This window comes from Drosophila erecta, unplaced genomic scaffold (genome assembly GCF_003286155.1).
Source record: "Drosophila erecta strain 14021-0224.00,06,07 unplaced genomic scaffold, DereRS2 tig00000000-arrow-pilon, whole genome shotgun sequence".
Classification (NCBI taxonomy): Eukaryota; Metazoa; Arthropoda; class Insecta; order Diptera; family Drosophilidae; genus Drosophila; species Drosophila erecta.
The window spans coordinates 1,120,280-1,137,169 of NW_020825194.1; the positions used below are offsets into that span (position 1 = coordinate 1,120,280).

Consider the following 16,890-nt stretch of genomic DNA (forward strand, 5'->3'; position numbering starts at 1 on the left):
CTTCCAAGAGTATTAAAAACGAAACGAAATTTCAATTTCGAGTCGGCAAAAGAATGGAGCTTGGTTGCGGCCGCGGCTTTGGCATTACGTTTAACTTTTCTCGCCTTATATTTTATTCAAATGGCTGACATTATTATTTTCGCTTTTTGTTTTTTCTACGCTGCTCCGCAGGATAATTCGAGCTGCTTGAGTGCCTGACATTTTCACATTTTGCCGCCGTCGAAAAGAAATTGCAGAGGAAAACAACAGCAAGAATGCGGCCATTACGCGGGGCTCCCCTGCTATCCATTCGCCTCGGTTTTCCAATTTCTGGCACACTCCCCACCGGTTCCAGCGGAATTTTCCGAGGAGGGTCCGAAGTTCAAGCTGAATTTTCCGAGGGGGTCAGAAGTTTCAACGGCCATTAGGCGGATCTCGTGTGCAGCTTAATTTGAATAACATTTTGCCAGGTGCTAAGCCGACGTCTAATGAGAGTGTCCCGTCCCGAGTGCTCCATCTCCATCTCTCCAATCGTTCAAGTTTTAAGTGAATTTAAACTGAGACCGCAGAGGAAAGTTTAATTGAGTTACGCCGAGGGCACTGGGCACGAGCACAAAATGCCATTACGCATACGACACGTTGCATGACCAGGCGTAAAGGCGCAGATGGCCAAAGTTTGCTGCAAAAATCATTAGTTTTAATAACATTTAAGCAATCCCAAACGAAAATGGATGTCCTTGGTGGGAAGTCGGGCCATCACAACATTTGTTCTCGGATCTTAATGAGGAATGACATTCACATTTGCTGGTTGGATGCATTTGGCTCCGCTTCCGATTTGCCACGTGAGCGAATTTCGTGCTCCCTCGAAATGAATAATGTTTCTCAAGGCTGCCTGCCAATCATCAAATTGAGTTAATTAAATTATTCCCTAATCATGAGTGTGCAATTACTGAGAACGCAAAGCAATTTCCATTTAAATTATTCGGAAATTCTGAAAATCATTGAAGAGATGCAAATCAAATAGGCTACTGAATTAACATATAAAAAATATAAAAATATAATTCCACGTAGCTTATTTAATTGTTAACTAAATAATAATTTTTCATGCATTTCGCTCTGTATTTTATTTACTTATATTTTAAAAACGAATTGTCATAAAATTATAGCCATTTTTAAGTGTACGACACTGAAGAACTCAATCAAAACTAATTTAGGTACAAATAATTCAATCTTATTAACTGATTATTAATTTCGGCACGTACTTCCCAATATCCTGCTTTTAGCCCCGAGAAGTTTGCGATACTTTCTTGTAACTTTTGGGGCGCAACAATTTCATCAGATCTTCTGCCCAATCGGCGAAAATAATTTACATAATTAGTGAGAAAGCGTCGGGCGCCTGGCACCAAATGAAAGGAAGCGAAAAAATCGGAAAATAAATACTGCTCATAAATATTGTGAGTAAATAAACAAGGGTTTCGCTAAACGTGTTAATTTGCAACTTTCGAAATTAATGCACACACATATAAATGAATTTCTGTTTGCCCTCGGCCATTTTATTTTACGGCCATTTTGGCATGGCCATTGCTTTTTCTGCTCTTCTAATGCCCATCTTGTTTTATTTTTATTTTTTTGCCTTCCTGCTTGCGCTTCAATTAACAACAACTTGTTACAGGCGCAAATTGAACTTAAGCTTCCAAATTTGTATAAATAAAATAAATGCCGTGCTAAATAAAATTCAAAAGAAGACGGCAAATAAATAAAAACTGCGTTGCCCATTCGAAGCTGCGTGTGATTTTCATTTTGTCTCAAATTGTTTTGCTTAGCAAAAAAAACAAAAAAAAAACGAAATGAAAACCCGTTTGGTAGGCGGGTGTTAATTTCACAGGAATTTTTTTGGTTTTACAACGGTTACAGGTGCCACACAGCTCAGGTGTAGACACCAAAGCCCAAATATGATCTGCGAGTGTGGGAAACTGTCATAGCCACGCCCAGCTGACTGGGTTTCTACCAGCCCCTGGCCATTTGGAATTGGCCTTGTTTCGAGGGAAAACTGGGATGCCGCTCTTGATTTCCATTGCCTGAAATCTGAAACTGAAAATTCACACAACTGTGATTTGCTTACCTTTCACAAGCCCATTTCTGCACCTCTAAACTCAAAGTCCCTTAAATCTGGGTGACTTCATTCATTTTTTATACGACAAGCGCTGCTTTAAATAATGTGTTTATATATTTCCTTAATATTGCTCGTACATTTCGTATACTTGCCAATTCTAAACATTATGTTCTTACAACTAGAAATTATAACTACTAGTTTATATTGCTCCAATTAGCTATGAACTCGATATTTTTGCCACTCCCTGCCAATTTCCATTTAGATGGTTCTTTCTTCGATTCTGCTGGAATTGCATATTGATGGGCAAAGGAATAATGCAGCCATAAACGAAAATCGCAGCGATTAGCTTAAATTGCAGGGAATCTCCAAAAAGACCCTCGAGCCAAAAACACACACATGCACAATCTCACGCTCACACGGACATTGCACAGACAATAAACCAATAAACGAAAGCCATCTAAGTGACCCATAAAGAGGGGCGGAAACGGAAGTGAGGGGGGCGGAGGTGCACGGAGAGAAATTAGGTGCGACGCATGTTGGCTAAATACTTTCATATACGTATTATAAGACACTCTTTTATTTTAAATTAATTTACAACAACGTGGGAAATAAATATTTAAATAATATTCGGCAGGCGGTACAAATTTAGATAAAAGGAATTGGGTTTTCCAAATCGGTCAAAACTAATGGGTAACATTTAGGAATGACTTTTGATAACTCTGCAATTGGAATTCTCTGACTGAGTACCAAAACGAATTATTTCTTTCGGGAATTTCGAAGCCCACTTTCTTTCTGTGCCCGACAACAAATGTGCAAATGAAGTAGCTTAGGGATTGACATAAGTGTAAGTGCCCCACAGATGATGCTGCGATGGATTCTGGTGCTGCTGGTGCTGCTGGTGCTGCTGTTGCTGCTCCTGCTGCTGCTGGGACTGCAGCTCCTGTTGCGGTGCGGGGTCACCCAGAGTGGGGGTCAGGGAGGCCGCCCCATTGCCGTACGGCTGCTGGGGGCCAAAGTTGGGGACCTGGCCGGCGGAGGAGGCGGCCGGGGAGTAGCCCAAGTGCTCGTAGTACTCAGCCACCGGCTGCTGCGAACTGGCGCTGGAGCAGGCCGAGGATAGCGAGGCGGAGGAGTTCAAAGGCGGCGAGTGGTGCAGTGGGTGCTGCAGCGGGTGGTGCAGCGGGTGCGTGTGGTGCGGATGGTGGTGCTGCGCCATGGGCAGCATTTGATCCATGAGATACTGGTCAATTTCCTTGGGATCGATGTCGGCGGCTGCTGGCTTGTAATTTAAGGCTTCAGTGGCCTGTGACGCCTGCTGTTGCTGCTGCTGCTGCTCCTCGCCGGCGAAGTGGCCCCCATTTGTGGGGTAGGAGTAGGCTGGGTAGCTCACCCGACTGCCCTCGTAGCCACCATACCCATTGATGTTCTCCAGGAAGTCCATCTCCTGGCCCGCTCCGCCGCCTGCTCCGCCCTGAACGCCCGCCGTTTGCCCCTGATAGTTGACCTCACCCAGGTCCACATATTCCCTGCCCGCCTCGAGCAGAACTCCATAATCATGGCCTGCACTGCCCACTGGCTCACTTAGTTGCCTTAGCAGGAGACTGGGGTTATTTGCTGCCGCTGCTTTCGCACCCGAGGGCGCTGCATTGTAGGGCGTGGCCGGGGGCGTCAGCGAGGACAGGGAACTGGCCGTGGAGCACGGAGAGTCCAGGCCAGTTTCGATGAGGCCCTGCTCCATCAAGCTGGCCGCACAGGCACTGTTCAGGGATTTCATAAAGGCCTCATTACTGAAGACATCCGAGGAGCTTGTGCCCACATTGGAGTGGGAGATGGTGGAGGCGCAGCCAGCCAAACCAGCTGCATTTGATTTTCCAGTTCGCCTCTGGCCATTGGAATTGCTGCTCCTTGGCTTCCCCGAGTTGCCCGCCGCGGCGGACAAAGCCATTTGTGGACCCGGAGATTCCCCCTCCCCGCTTTGCTGGCTCGGCATTGCCCGCGCCTTTTTGCGCCGTGGCTGGTACTTGTAGTCCGGATGCTCCTGCTTGTGGGTCATTCGCAGCTTCTCGGCGAACTCCATGAACGGCTTCTTATCGCTGTCCTTTAGGTTTCTGCAAGTGTAAATGGGTATAGTGAGTGGAGCCGATACTTTGAAGCATTGTATTTATAAATAAGCATCGACCAGGCCTAAGAAACACTGGTACACTATTCTTAAAAGCTATCTGCCGCAGATCTCCGCTTCGTGATTAATGCAAATCCGTCAGGCCAAAAGGCGATCTGCGACACAGCGGCGTCGATTTCATATATTGTTTGTAATAAAATATTGTGCGGCTCGAAATTAAAATTTCACAGTTCAGCGCTTTGGGGCGACTGGCGATAAGAAGCGGAGTCTTCGGCTGATAAGAAGTCGCAGCATCCGCCCCAACTAATTGCGAATGGAGCTGGACCAATTTGTTGGCCCATAAATAAATCCTGTTTAATTAACTGTCACTGCGACCCACAGAGCTCTCGAGCATAAGAATAGATGCGACATTTCCTTGGCCTCCAGTGCGCTTTATGGAAATGTGAGGTAAGCCCTGTTTTCAAAATGCATTTAAGTGTGGGATTCCAGCTTGCAGCTCATGACTTTCTGGGGAAAGTGTCCAGCAGGTGAACCTAATATATTTATCTTGGCTTCCTGGATGTTTATCCGAACTTATTTGCTGAGCTGCAGTTGCTGAGCTGTCCTCTGGGTAACTGATTCCCCTTTTGACAGCACAACCCGCCTTCTGATGCAATTCCCTGTCTCGACGGAAAGCCCTTAACCAAACTTGTGGGACTCGCCACCCCTGCAGATGGCTCCTTTGTCTGGCCGAGAAGTGGGGCTTATAAAAGACACTTTTCAAGTGGTCCATGCCCCAGCGTTTACGCAGCCAGATACGTGCCTCAGTTTCGCTCCCCCCCGGCAGTCCCCCAATCGGAGTGATGTACAAGTATATATAGTGCAGTGGGTATAGAATAGCCAGTACTTACTTCCACAGCTTGCCCAGCGATTTGCTTAGCTCCGAGTTCTGCAAATGCGGATACTGCTTGGACATGACCCTGCGGGCTGCCTGGGCCCAAACCATAAAGGCGTTCATGGGGCGCTTGATGTGCTCCTTTTTGCGGTCCGTGGGCGCCCTGGAATTGAGGTAGAGAGAGATCGGTCAGAAATGCAGTGACTTGTTGGCCGGGTAAACAAGTTTCGTTAATTGCTAAAAGACGTCGCAGACCGAAAAGCGGCACAACAACGCATAATGTCAAACTGAAATTTGCAATTAAAACTTTTATTTGCCGTGGCAAATAGAATGCACAAATGGCATCAAGGCCGGCTCTCTGGTACCAGAGTACCAGAGTGCCGGAAAAGTTCAAGAGTGCAGTCAAAAATGTATTTCCCAGCTCAAATGCCAGCGGGCAGTGCAAAAGTGAAGTGCAAACAAAGGCAATCAGCAAAATCGTGCAAAATTCGAGAGAAGTGGGCTTTTGGTGGGGCAAAATCTATTTCAGCAATGCCGAAAAGCATTGGGAATCCTTTAAGTGGTTGCCTCAACTCTTGACTTTGCATAAAGTGTACAACGATTTTATCCCCATCCAAGTCCGTCCAAGTCCATCCACTTGCCTCTTGCCACACTTCCCAATAAATCCATTGACAGAACGACACAAGCTCGGCCAAATAAAACCAACGGGGCGTATGATAACTTCTCTTCCACGAACACTGTGGTGTTCCCATGTGCGCCATATCATTGCACAATGAAATACATTTTTCCAAGAAACCTCAGCCTGCTGCTGTCTAATTCCCATCTATTTCTCTAAATACTCGTTCTGCTAGTGGGCCTGAAGTCTGGTTTTCAATACAAAAATGTAAAAGCCTTTCTACATATTTTCGGCAGTGATGTATAAGAGGACACCCTAACTCACACATCACACATCCGAGCACCCACATTGTTCCTATCTACTCATTCACTTTTATTTAGCAAGTCGAGCGCCGAGCAAGACAGAGATTCAATCAAGGAGATAGGCGTTCCAGGGCGGAGCACTATGGCAGTGTGCCCGGGCTGCCCACCTTTTTGCGGAGCCTTCTATATTGAATTATTTATCCTAAGTAAACATGATCAGGGCAGGGATTTGTTAGGTAAATCCTTCAATTGAGTTGGGTGTGCGTGTGGCAGTGGCAGTGCCAGTGCCTTTGCGGCTGAGTTTATTCGATATGGCTGAGTGCATCCTGTGCCTGCGCGGCAATTGGGAGAATCTGTTTTCAATCAGTGCAAATCCATAAGCAGGTGAATTGATTAGCCCAAAAACCCCTATATATTACCTATATATTGCCCGCCGCCATTCGCCTGGGCTTAATTACTAGTTCGGCCGCGCTTATTAAGCGATTTAAAACGCAACCGGGGCCAAATGGACATCATCTTGGGGTTTGTTATCTGCCGTTTGGTATCGTCGGCGTCACGACCCCGCCCCTTCCAGCATCCCACCAACATTCAGATACGGCCAAGCTCCCCGATTCAAAAGTATCTGCGCGCATATATAAGCACAAGTGTATGCAGCTCTCACGCTTGACAGCACGCTAATCAGAATCAAGTGATGTTCGTTCTGCTGCACTCGGTTCTGGGACTTGGGAGGTGGTGCGCTATTCCCAGGCGTGCACTGAGCGAAATGGTGAGCAATTTATGCCACACATGGAATATCCAAAGTATCCATACACAAGTCTGCATGCAAGGCGGAATATTATTCGTGTTCATGGCGCAAGTAACTTAATTTGTTTAATTTCTTACCGTGCACCGCCGAACCTCAGAGATACATATATGCACAGCACATACCCGGGGCACTTGGCAACTCAAGCACGTCTTCATTATTTGCTGCTGTTGTTGCATTCGGAGATGCGCAAATCTCATTAAGTGATATCTTCAAGTGGCCGTTAGCTCATGGGCAAATATGAGAAATGAGCGGAGACTGCGAGGAATTTTGAATTTGCAGCTTTCCATTTTTCGCATATGCCAAAGATACAAGATACAGAGATGCGAAGATGCGAAGATACACTTCGGCTTTTGTTGCGCCTCTTTTATCAGCAATGGGCCATTTGCCGCTTTTGTTATTAAATTTTACAGTGGGGGGAGGAGGGGCATCCCAAATATTTACGGCCCTAACACGAAGCGCTGTAAACACGGCATGAAAACTCCCACTCCCATTCCCAATTCCATGTCCATTTCCATTTCCATGCCCATTTTCATTTCCAATTTGTAAGCGCATGTCAAAAACTGGGGACAAATGCGCCTAATTAGCGGCGGAGACGTCTCAGCGATTTTCACAAGTTCACAAATATGAAATGTATCTAACAGATACAGCGCGTGTAAACAAATTGCAGCCTGTATTTTCGTTTTTATTTCTTATTTGCTTAGGCAGTGCCCACATTTTCCCACGCAGCCGCCGCTTTTACGACTGGTTTGACTTTTGTCAAACAAATTTAAAATGCATCCAACGGATGCAGTTGCTTGTTTGAACTGCGGTCGCTCGGCCCTTCTTCTTTCATGTTCCGCCCTGTTTTGGCCCCCGAAATTCGTCCGAAAAGGTGGTCAAACACCCAGGGCACTGATAAGGTGATAAGGTGCTGGAACTGCCCCTTTAATCACAATCCGGGCGATCTGCTACCGTGGGACTGGCACTTGAGTGTGCTCAGCCTTCGTGGCCAGCTGCACTGTGCAAATCCGGAAAATGACTTCAGGCGATGGGATTACCATTTCAGATTTCCGCATAATAGCCCAATTTATTATTTTATTTATTCAAATGATTGAACCTATTGTTAGATCACCTAAGTTTACCAAGTTGAAAGCAGAGGGTTTATGCAATGCTTTGAAACAAATTTTAGCCAGCTTAGTTTAGTTTTGCGCAGTGCTTTTGGCCAACTTTGTGCGGCTCTGGTAACAAGGAAAACATCTCGTTATTGGCTGCTACTTAGTTCAGGGATCAATGGGAATGGCTGGACTTATTGGAAACCCATCGGAGTGCGAGTGTCCTCGAAGCATCCACACATGGCGACCTCTTGAGCAGAGCGGCCTTTTGAGCTTTCCCTTTCGATTTAAGCCGCCTCTTGGCCACTTCATCTCGAGCCCATTCAGTGTTATCATTTCATTTGGCCACGTCCTCATCCATTTCCACTTCCACTTCCACGCCACCACCACTCTCATTTTCATTTCATTCTGCAGCTTTTTTCAATTTCCAAGTCAATTTATTTTTACAGCGCACTGTGCCGCACTCGAGCAAAGTGACAGAGAGTTCGGCCCATGCCCCTGCACCGCTGACCAGCTAGGAGCCACCGGTAGGCGTGAAAGGACCCGGGAGAAGGGGCGTGGCAGCTGGCAGCGGCAACGCGATGAAGAGCGACAGTTTAAGTGGCGTAGCTTCATCCTGCTTTTCGTGGGTGGTCCCTTTATTTTTTGCTGTTTGCCGCCTGATTGGTGGGTGGTTGCAGCTACAATCAATGCTGTAGCATGCGAATATACGTATGTCCCTGACATTTGATGATTGTCCTGGTGGTGAAGTGGACCCAACCAGGATGGGTTGTACAGCGGATTTAGGGTCTTTAATGTGCTAAATGTGGGCATGTTAATTCTTAGGTACATTTAACATATGTCGTGCTAAACGGAATGACTCACTTCCAATCGAAATCAGCCGCTAAAATGTAGTTAAATATTTAGAATCCAGCCCCACGATTCGTGAGAATTTGCATGATTCACCCAAATGCAAAGCAAGTCAACACCAAATATTATTTATTGCTTCCCGCCCAGCAATGTTTGCTTGTTTTCTAGTGTAGCGCGCGTTTTCGGAATCTCGCAAATATGAAAAGTTTGCTCTGAATTTCCACACCTATTTTGCCGCTGGCGATTTTCCGACCATCCATCGGGAGTTTCAGCACGGGAAATCCGGTAGACTTCGGCATCCTAGGAATAATCGCGTGGGTGTTCCCGTCACGGAAACTGCGACCACAGGATTCCCAGTGCCGCCAGTGCACACTGAAATGCGAAATGAATACAGGACTCGAAGCGGAATGGCTGCTGAGCCATTGAACCCCTTTCGAAAGGCATATCGAGCGGATTTGCGCCAAAATGTGCGAGTACTTGGGCTAAAAGCTTATGGCCGGATCAAATGCGCCTTCAATTTTATGCGCAGATGTTGTTCAATATCTGGCAAAATACCCCGAGCTTAGCAACGCCAGGGAGTTTACTCAGTACGGTGATACCCTTGGATATTCAGGATTTTAAAGTCCTTGTTCCTTGTTATAAATATTCAGTACCTAATATTATTTTTAGTGTGCTGCCAAAGTAGATCCCCCATTTCGTAAAGCATAAAATCAACGAAGGAAATAGCCGAAATATACAGATACCGTGGTAAAGTACCAGATACTCCCAACGACAGACATCACAGGATGGCAAACTCTTGAGCTCATCAAATCGATGTTCCACTTCATTTCCGCCCTTAAGTACCCCTTTCCCTTGGCCAGACTTTGCGGCCCTAATCGCGGAATCCTTTGAGCCTCGCTGGCTCTGGCTCACACCGTGCCACCGACTCGGCTCACTTGCACTTTGGTTGCTGGCAGCTTTTTCGGCCATTGTCGCGCTCACCTGGCCATAAAACTCGCCCACAGAAGGACGACAACACCTCGGGGAGATGAGCGGCCGATGTTTTGTAGATTCCTGCTGCAACAAAAAGTATGCAAAACGAGGCAGTCTAGGCTGGAAACTTTTGGCCAGCAGTTGTGGTTATGGGCCAGCAACAAAAACAGGGCCATCAGCAGCAACAAAATCAATATTTGCCTTGTAAGCCGCACGTGTATCTGTTCTTCTTGTTGCCGCTGCACAAACTTTTACCGGCGCCCGAAAGCTGAGGTTGCTGCTCTTGGGCGGATTTTTGGGGTCTGCAGGGGGTTTTACCAACATGGGGCGGAGCAACAGCTACAAACATGTGGGCCGCTCCTGTCCAAAGACCAGGAAACGGTGGAACTACTGCTGTCGAAAGGGTTAAACCAACTTTAAGGAAGTTAGTCGAGATGAACCAAGAAAGCCATGCTAACGATGCTTTTCTTCATTCTGCGATCTCCAAGACGCCAAGTAGCTGCTCCGCTTTTCAGCCCCCAATAACTTTACGGATCTGGCCCACTGTGCCCCACTTGGGTTGCATGGGCTGAGCTGATGTGGTTGGGGCCTCCAGCGGAGCTTTCACCATGGGGAAGTGTTTGGTTAGGCTGCCCGAGATGACTTGTTGGGGCCATGTAAATTGACTCGTCGCAGCGCCGAAAGTGGAACTATCGAATGGATGGGCTGGATGGCTGCGAACTGGGAACTGGTAACTGGGAACTGGGAACTGGCTGGGGCGGCTCTGGCTCTGCCCACCTGGCCGAGGGGTGCTCCATGGGTGAGTGATAACACCTCGGGCCGGACACGCAGATAAGCAATGAAATATTTATAGCGTCGCCAAAGTCCTACCCGAAGTGGCGTCTCCTCCGACGAGCTCACTTTCCTCCTCCTTAGTGGTAGTGGTAGTGGTAGTAGGGCCCCATATCTAATCGAGCCAAGTAAATAGAGCAGGGCGCATAAGAAGGGGTTCCGCACATGGTGTCTGTATTATTTAATAACAAACCCCGGCCCACCCAAAGCAGGGAAATATACGTGTATAGGGGCTTATATCGTGCCACGACGATCGTCGGACTATTCAAGTGGCTCCTCAGCACTTTGGGGCTGCTCTTAAGTAACAGTTTTCCAAGTGAATCATGCGAAGTTCATTTAAGCAAATCAAACAACCATATAATGTTTGCGGTCTCCCCTTCGCCAAAAGTGGATCAAAAAATATATATAGATTGTTAGATATGTTCGATATGCAGTGCTCCATCGTATTCAATAAAACCATCATAGGCCACTTTAGGCTTTCTTGTAACTAAGTAGTGAAATTATAAGAACAATGCAGGGCTGAACCTTTGGCAGATAAAAGCCAGTGCTCTAAATACCTAGCTCATCCTAACCAAATTCCAAGCAGAAAGTAAAGCAATTTGGAATCAATTTCTGCCGTCAATCAGGGCCAAAAGCGAAGCAATTAAACGAATCTGCCGCACAACGCTTACAGCACATTTTCACCATTTAAAAGATTTAATTTTAAGGTGACAGGGATACGTGGTAATCTGGTGAAGTGAGCGGGGACTTGGAGGCAAACGATGTGCATTTAAGCGATTTTAAGTGGAAATAAACAAGGCTCATAAAGCGCAAGGTAAACAATTTGCAGAGAGTTGGGGGATAGTGGGACTGTGAGTGCAGGAGGGCTCCAAGTGGGCGGAGTGCTGGATAGGTGGAGGGTGGGGAATGGGGAATGGAGGCGGCGAGGAGCCCCGCCGTGGATAGATAAAGGGAAGGAAATGGCGCTCATATCCTTGTGCAAACACACACGTGCTCTTGACAGCGCTTTCTGCGCATTTCGCAACGAGGGGCCAACTGCGCCCAAGGATGTTTGTCCCTGGACAGCTGAGAATCAGCTCCACTCGGCTGCACTGGGGGAAACGGAATCGCAAATCAATACTGACTGCGTGTTGTCTTCGAGCTTTATGGAAGAAACCCCTGCGGTTCATGTGCCTGTTTCAGAACATGTTGTATAAACTCGAGCTGAGATTCATCAGCTGGTCAAACCACATGAAAGGAACTACTTACTAGCAGTCTTCTCGTTAACCTTTCTTTCCAGTGTAATCCCAGCCCAGTGATAAGCGACGCGGAGAACAAAGCGACTGAGGGCGGCGGACAAGCTCAGATAAGACTGGAGCGCTGCCTGAAGACCGGAGGTGGAAGCCCGGGCATTTGCTAATTGCCGGTCAAACAGACAGATAGAGCTACCGAGGATCAGGAATCAGGGATCTGGGATCAGAGATCTGGCATCTGGCATCTGGGATCAGGGATCTGGGAAGTGGGGAATCTGGAGTCCGAGGGATCCGAGAGATCTGAGGGATCAGCCGCTGCTGGCACCCGTCTTTCCCACGACCTGCAGCACTACATGTACTCCGAGATACGGAACCAAGTGTCAACTGCGCGGTCCGCTTGAGTTGGGATCTGCTGGGGTTGGCGCTCCTCCGCCCCAAGAACCCCACCTCCACCTTGTTAGCAGTTAGCATCTTTACGCTAAAAACATATTTATTCGCTTTTTATGCCTGAATTGATTTGTCGTCGTCGTCTTCGTCGTCGTCTTCATCTCGAGCATTTTGTTCCACTCTGCACGGCGCATTTATTGAGGCCTGTATTTCGTATCTTTGTATCTGGTGGCTTGTTATTGCCTCTACCTATTATTTCTGCCTTTGGCCAATTGGTTGTTGTTGCCGTGGTTGTTTGTCTAATATGTGTGAATGTGTAAATTCATTTATATTTACATAAATGCCGGCGGATTCCCAATCGTACTCCCTTTCCTTTTCTCCCATGTATTTTGCTCTTCCTTTGCCTTTGCGGTTCGCCAAGTTTGTTTATGCAGTTAAATAAAAGAAAACCCTCATATGTGCCTGGAAATTGTGTTAATCAGCGAACTCATCGAAGGTTGGTTAGTCATTCACGGCTTAACGGCGGCTCGGCTCCATTGAGGACTGAATTTGCTCGTCGGAACCCTGAGTTTGGCCATCCATATAACTTAGCCTATTCTCTCGAATAACGAGTTATCAAGAACCCATTATTGCTTGTAGGAAGTACTCACTTGGCCGATGCCTGGACTAGGTTCCAGTCGTAGCCCTCGAGGACCTTCATCACCGCCGTGGTGATGCGCTCGTCCTCCTTTCGACCACCTTGTCCCTGGGCCTTCTTCTGCTCGGCTTTCAGAGCATAGTTGGCCAGAACCAGGGTTTCCACCGGCTTGGCACGATCCTTCGAGCAACTGGAGCTGGAACTTTCACTCATTTTTGGGCGGCACTCGACTGAAATCTCGTATTGAACTAAGTCATCCGCTGCTCACAGAACTCTATGTGACCCACTATCACGATTTGTTCTTGCAGCTGCTTGGCGCCCACGCAGATCTCGGGAATGGGAGTTTCGAATGGGGCTCACGAGTATGGCGGATGGCAGAGACGCGACGAGGTTGACGGACTAACTGCGACTGATCTTGGGGATCGCTGGGCCGCTTCCCCAAGACGAGCTCGGCAATCGTCGGATTTTGAGGCGATCGTGGCGATAAGCTGACGACGGTGGTTGGTTGGATCGTTGCCTGCGTCTTGGGGGTGGTGGGGGTTATGGGCGAAGTAGGGGGCGGAGTAGGGGCAGGGGGCGGCACTGCTCGGCGGGGGCGCACATAAAAATCGCGGCGGTACGCGTGTAAATATTAACATGTTCATGTGAAATTAGTTGGCCCCAGAGCGGAATCGAAAAGGGGGCGGGGGTGACGAGTGTCGCCGAGAAACTAGTGGGAATGTATAAGCGGAGAGGTTCGACTTTTAGGCACCCAGTACTTCAAATGTATAGGCAATACGAAATAATTTAGAAAGACAGAACATTGTATCTCTCGGATAAGTTCAGTTTAGCTACAAGTTATAACAGTCAGAACTAAATATATGCCAGACCTGATAAGGTATGCCATTTTCCCATGGAGTTTTGTTCGAATAGAACATACCCACATATAACACTGCAGGATATCTGATAGAGATGGCAAAGAGCTGGGCACAGCAGGCAGACATAAATCGAAATGGAAACAGAAACAGAAATTAGTAACACTTTACAGCCACATGTGGATTTATGACACCTCGAAGACTTCGGGCTAAGGGGTGGATCTCGGGATCGTTAGAAACCTGCCACTTGTTGCAGCTGTATTTGGAGTGCCTCGGTCCTGAATGGGTACACACGCCTAGGAGTAACGATTGGTAATGAGGAGTCGATAAGATCATTAGGGATTTAGGGGTTAACTGAGGTGAATGGAGATAATGCGAGGGAGTGGGGGTGGGAAATGATGGATGGGTGCTCAGGGTGGACAGAACTGGAGGTACGTAGGAGGACTATTTACCAGCAACAATTAATACATCATGATAGAACAGTTGGGAATGCGCATGATATCAAAGCCTTGTAATAATTATAATAATAACAAATGAAGTGATTAATTTCCACGTCCTCAAAAACTAGATGCCTATGACCCACATCTTTGGCACTTTGGGTTCGAAATTCTTTTCGATACAAGAGAGCTAGTTCATCTCCGACTCACCTGGTAAAATGTAAATGCTGTACCCCTTCATCGATCAAACGCTGGATGCTCGTAAGTCCACATAGAAGCCCAGATCAGGTGATCTGGTCAGATCTTTTCATAACCACTTTGCACTAGATTACACTTTATGCTCGACACGATCCGATCGATCCCAAATCGTAAAATGCGAAGAAATCAGAAAACACCCTCGAAAAAGAGAAATGAGATAATCGGGCAACGGAGAGCTATTCATTCCGCGATCGTAAAAGTCGAAGAAGTGTAGCTTGGCTACGCTTTTGTTTTCCAGCTGGTTTCAACTGGAAGTTATGGTAGGACCCAAGTATCTCGGCCGCCAAATAATTTTTTGGGGTTTTTACATCTTTATAATTTTTACAGCTCAATTAACTTTTTTTTCAAACGCCGCCGGCCCGGCAGACAAATCGAAGTATCAAAATTAAACAATAAAACGGAGAAATGCATAAACGGAATCATAAATACCTAGGCCATTTCGGATGTTTTATGCCAAGTGGGGAGATGAAATCGAACCTGAAAACTGACGTCAAAGCAGCGCCCGTTTTTTACTCTTTTTTGGAAGTGTCATAAAAGGCATCAAAATGAAAATTATACGATACTCCATAAAAAGAATCAAATACTCGTGCACAAACGCTCAAAACTTCGAAGGCAGTTCGCTGAACTGCAGCGACTGGAAAATTGATTCGCGTCTAGGAAATTTAATGGCCGACCATCTAACAATTTCCCCAGTTCGCGTTCAAGCTTTTTTTTCTGGGCCGGCAAACTTCAAAGCGCGCCAGCTTGTTGATAAACAACTCGTTGGAAAAAAAGCTACAAAAAATATTATGAATTAATTAAAAATATTTGCGCTGTATAGGAAAAAAATCAACGCGGGCAAATTAATTTTTTTCCCCCACTTCTTATGTTTCATAATCAAACTGGAGCAGAAAGGTCGAAATGCATCTGAATGCATGCACTCGTGGGCGGAGGGCGGAGGGCGGGGGGCGTGGCGGCGGATGCGACGACCGCTTGACAATTTGCGACTTGCCATGAAATCGCATCATTTGATCTAAGCCGCCGACGAGCAAAAAAGGAAATACGAAAATCTTCAAGCCGGCTGCTAAACGAAACCAAATGGCGCTTTTTCCACTGCTGCGTTAGAAGGCGCAGCCGAGGGGCGTCGAGGATAAGGGGGCGGGGCAGTGGAGCCGCGAGGAGCTGCATGCCCCCAGATATGCGACATGTGTTGCGGAAATATTTTGAAGGCAAAAAAGCGACGGCGGGCAGTCAGGAAATATGCAAAAGTACAAAAGGGCACTGGGCAAATTGAGTGCGTAATCCGAATATTTCAAGTTTATGACATATCATTCAAAATTAGTACTAGAGAAGTTTATATATTTTTATACAGAATAGGAATTCAAAAAATCAATACAATTAATAGCATAGAACAGAATTTAAAAATGAATTGGCGTCCCCACAGCATAGTGTTATTTCTCACAGTGTTTCTCATATATTGTTTGACTGAGATCATTTACATACACGCGTCTCCGCGGTTTTTACTGCTTCGCACCTACATACTGGGTTTACTTTTTTCGTTATTTGTTTGTTGGTGGTTGACCATCGGTCGAAGTAACGACGATTTTCATTCGTCGGCGATCGCAGGTCTTTGGATGTGTGAGTAGGAGAGATACGGCTTGAATTAGTGTGTGAGAGCGGTTAGGCGAGTTGTTTTTCTTGCTTTATTGTTGTATCTTCAATTGCCTCGTTGGATTGCTTTGTTTTCTCTTTTTCCCAGCCAATGGCAGACAAAGGCGGGTTTTCACGCCAGATCTTGAACGATCCACCAATAAATAGAAAATGGAGATTTCTGCAGATGCAATTAAGCTTTTGTACGGCAATGGGATACAGAAAATCGTTGGTAATTGCGATTAGGGTGATTTATTTGTCTACATTTCGTTTTAAATTGCCAGTTCCAATACCAATCGTTACACTCTTTTCCCCCCTTTTTTGTTATCAATTTCGAGTGATTGCTTATCTACCCTACCCCCACTTGAAAATGAAACACACCTTGGCACATACTCCCAAAAAACCCACATTTTTTCATATATGCATACATAACTGGCTCTGCTTCCTTTTTTATGTCACCGTTTCTTGGGTTACACAGCCGGAAAATGCACGAAATGGGGAAAATGGTGAAAATGGGGGAAATGGGGAAAGCGGGTGGGCGGAGTAATGGAATTCACACGTGTTTTGCTTTATTAGTATTGCAGCAATAAAAGTATTCGTTTCAGGTATTTCGATGCCTCGGTGTAACATCAAAATTGGCATGCTACCTATAACTGCAAAACATGCCAATGAAAATCCATTTGCATTTCTATTGCCATGTGGATATGGAACAGAAGCCTTTAAAAAGGGTTAACAACTTTTCTTAAAAACACTTTAAAACCGCACTTCTATATAAATATTATATGATTCAAGAAATTTGTAAGCTAGTATTCATATCCTTAAAGACTATATATATTTTTGATAATTTTAGTTTATGTAATCTCCTTAAAAATAAAACTAGACAGAAAGGTTTTTCCTTGGAATGT

General features: G+C 46.2%; 1 protein-coding gene across 1 annotated transcript; it reads right to left on the bottom strand.

Annotated features, from left to right (window-relative positions):
- Positions 1–2,461: 2,461 nt before the first annotated feature.
- On the bottom strand, positions 2,462–13,241 carry LOC6554941 (transcription factor SOX-8). Its single transcript, XM_001981086.3, has 3 exons — positions 12,821–13,241; positions 5,102–5,248; positions 2,462–4,200 (listed from the first exon to the last, which is right to left on the bottom strand). The coding sequence occupies exons 1-3, from the start codon at positions 13,018–13,020 to the stop codon at positions 2,919–2,921; spliced, it is 1,629 nt and encodes a 542-aa protein (XP_001981122.1). The 5' UTR covers positions 13,021–13,241; the 3' UTR covers positions 2,462–2,918.
- Positions 13,242–16,890: the final 3,649 nt, after the last annotated feature.

Bases quoted from the DNA above. Each gene is read 5' to 3' on its own strand.
- LOC6554941 (XM_001981086.3), bottom strand. From the start codon at position 13,020: ATGAGTGAAAGTTCCAGCTCCAGTTGCTCGAAGGATCGTGCCAAGCCG. The intron at 5,249-12,820 runs GTGAGTACTTCC...CCTCAATTCCAG, and splicing joins CTAGTCCAGGCATCGGCCAA to GGCGCCCACGGACCGCAAAA. The intron at 4,201-5,101 runs GTAAGTACTGGC...TTACACTTGCAG, and splicing joins TCGCTGGGCAAGCTGTGGAA to AAACCTAAAGGACAGCGATA.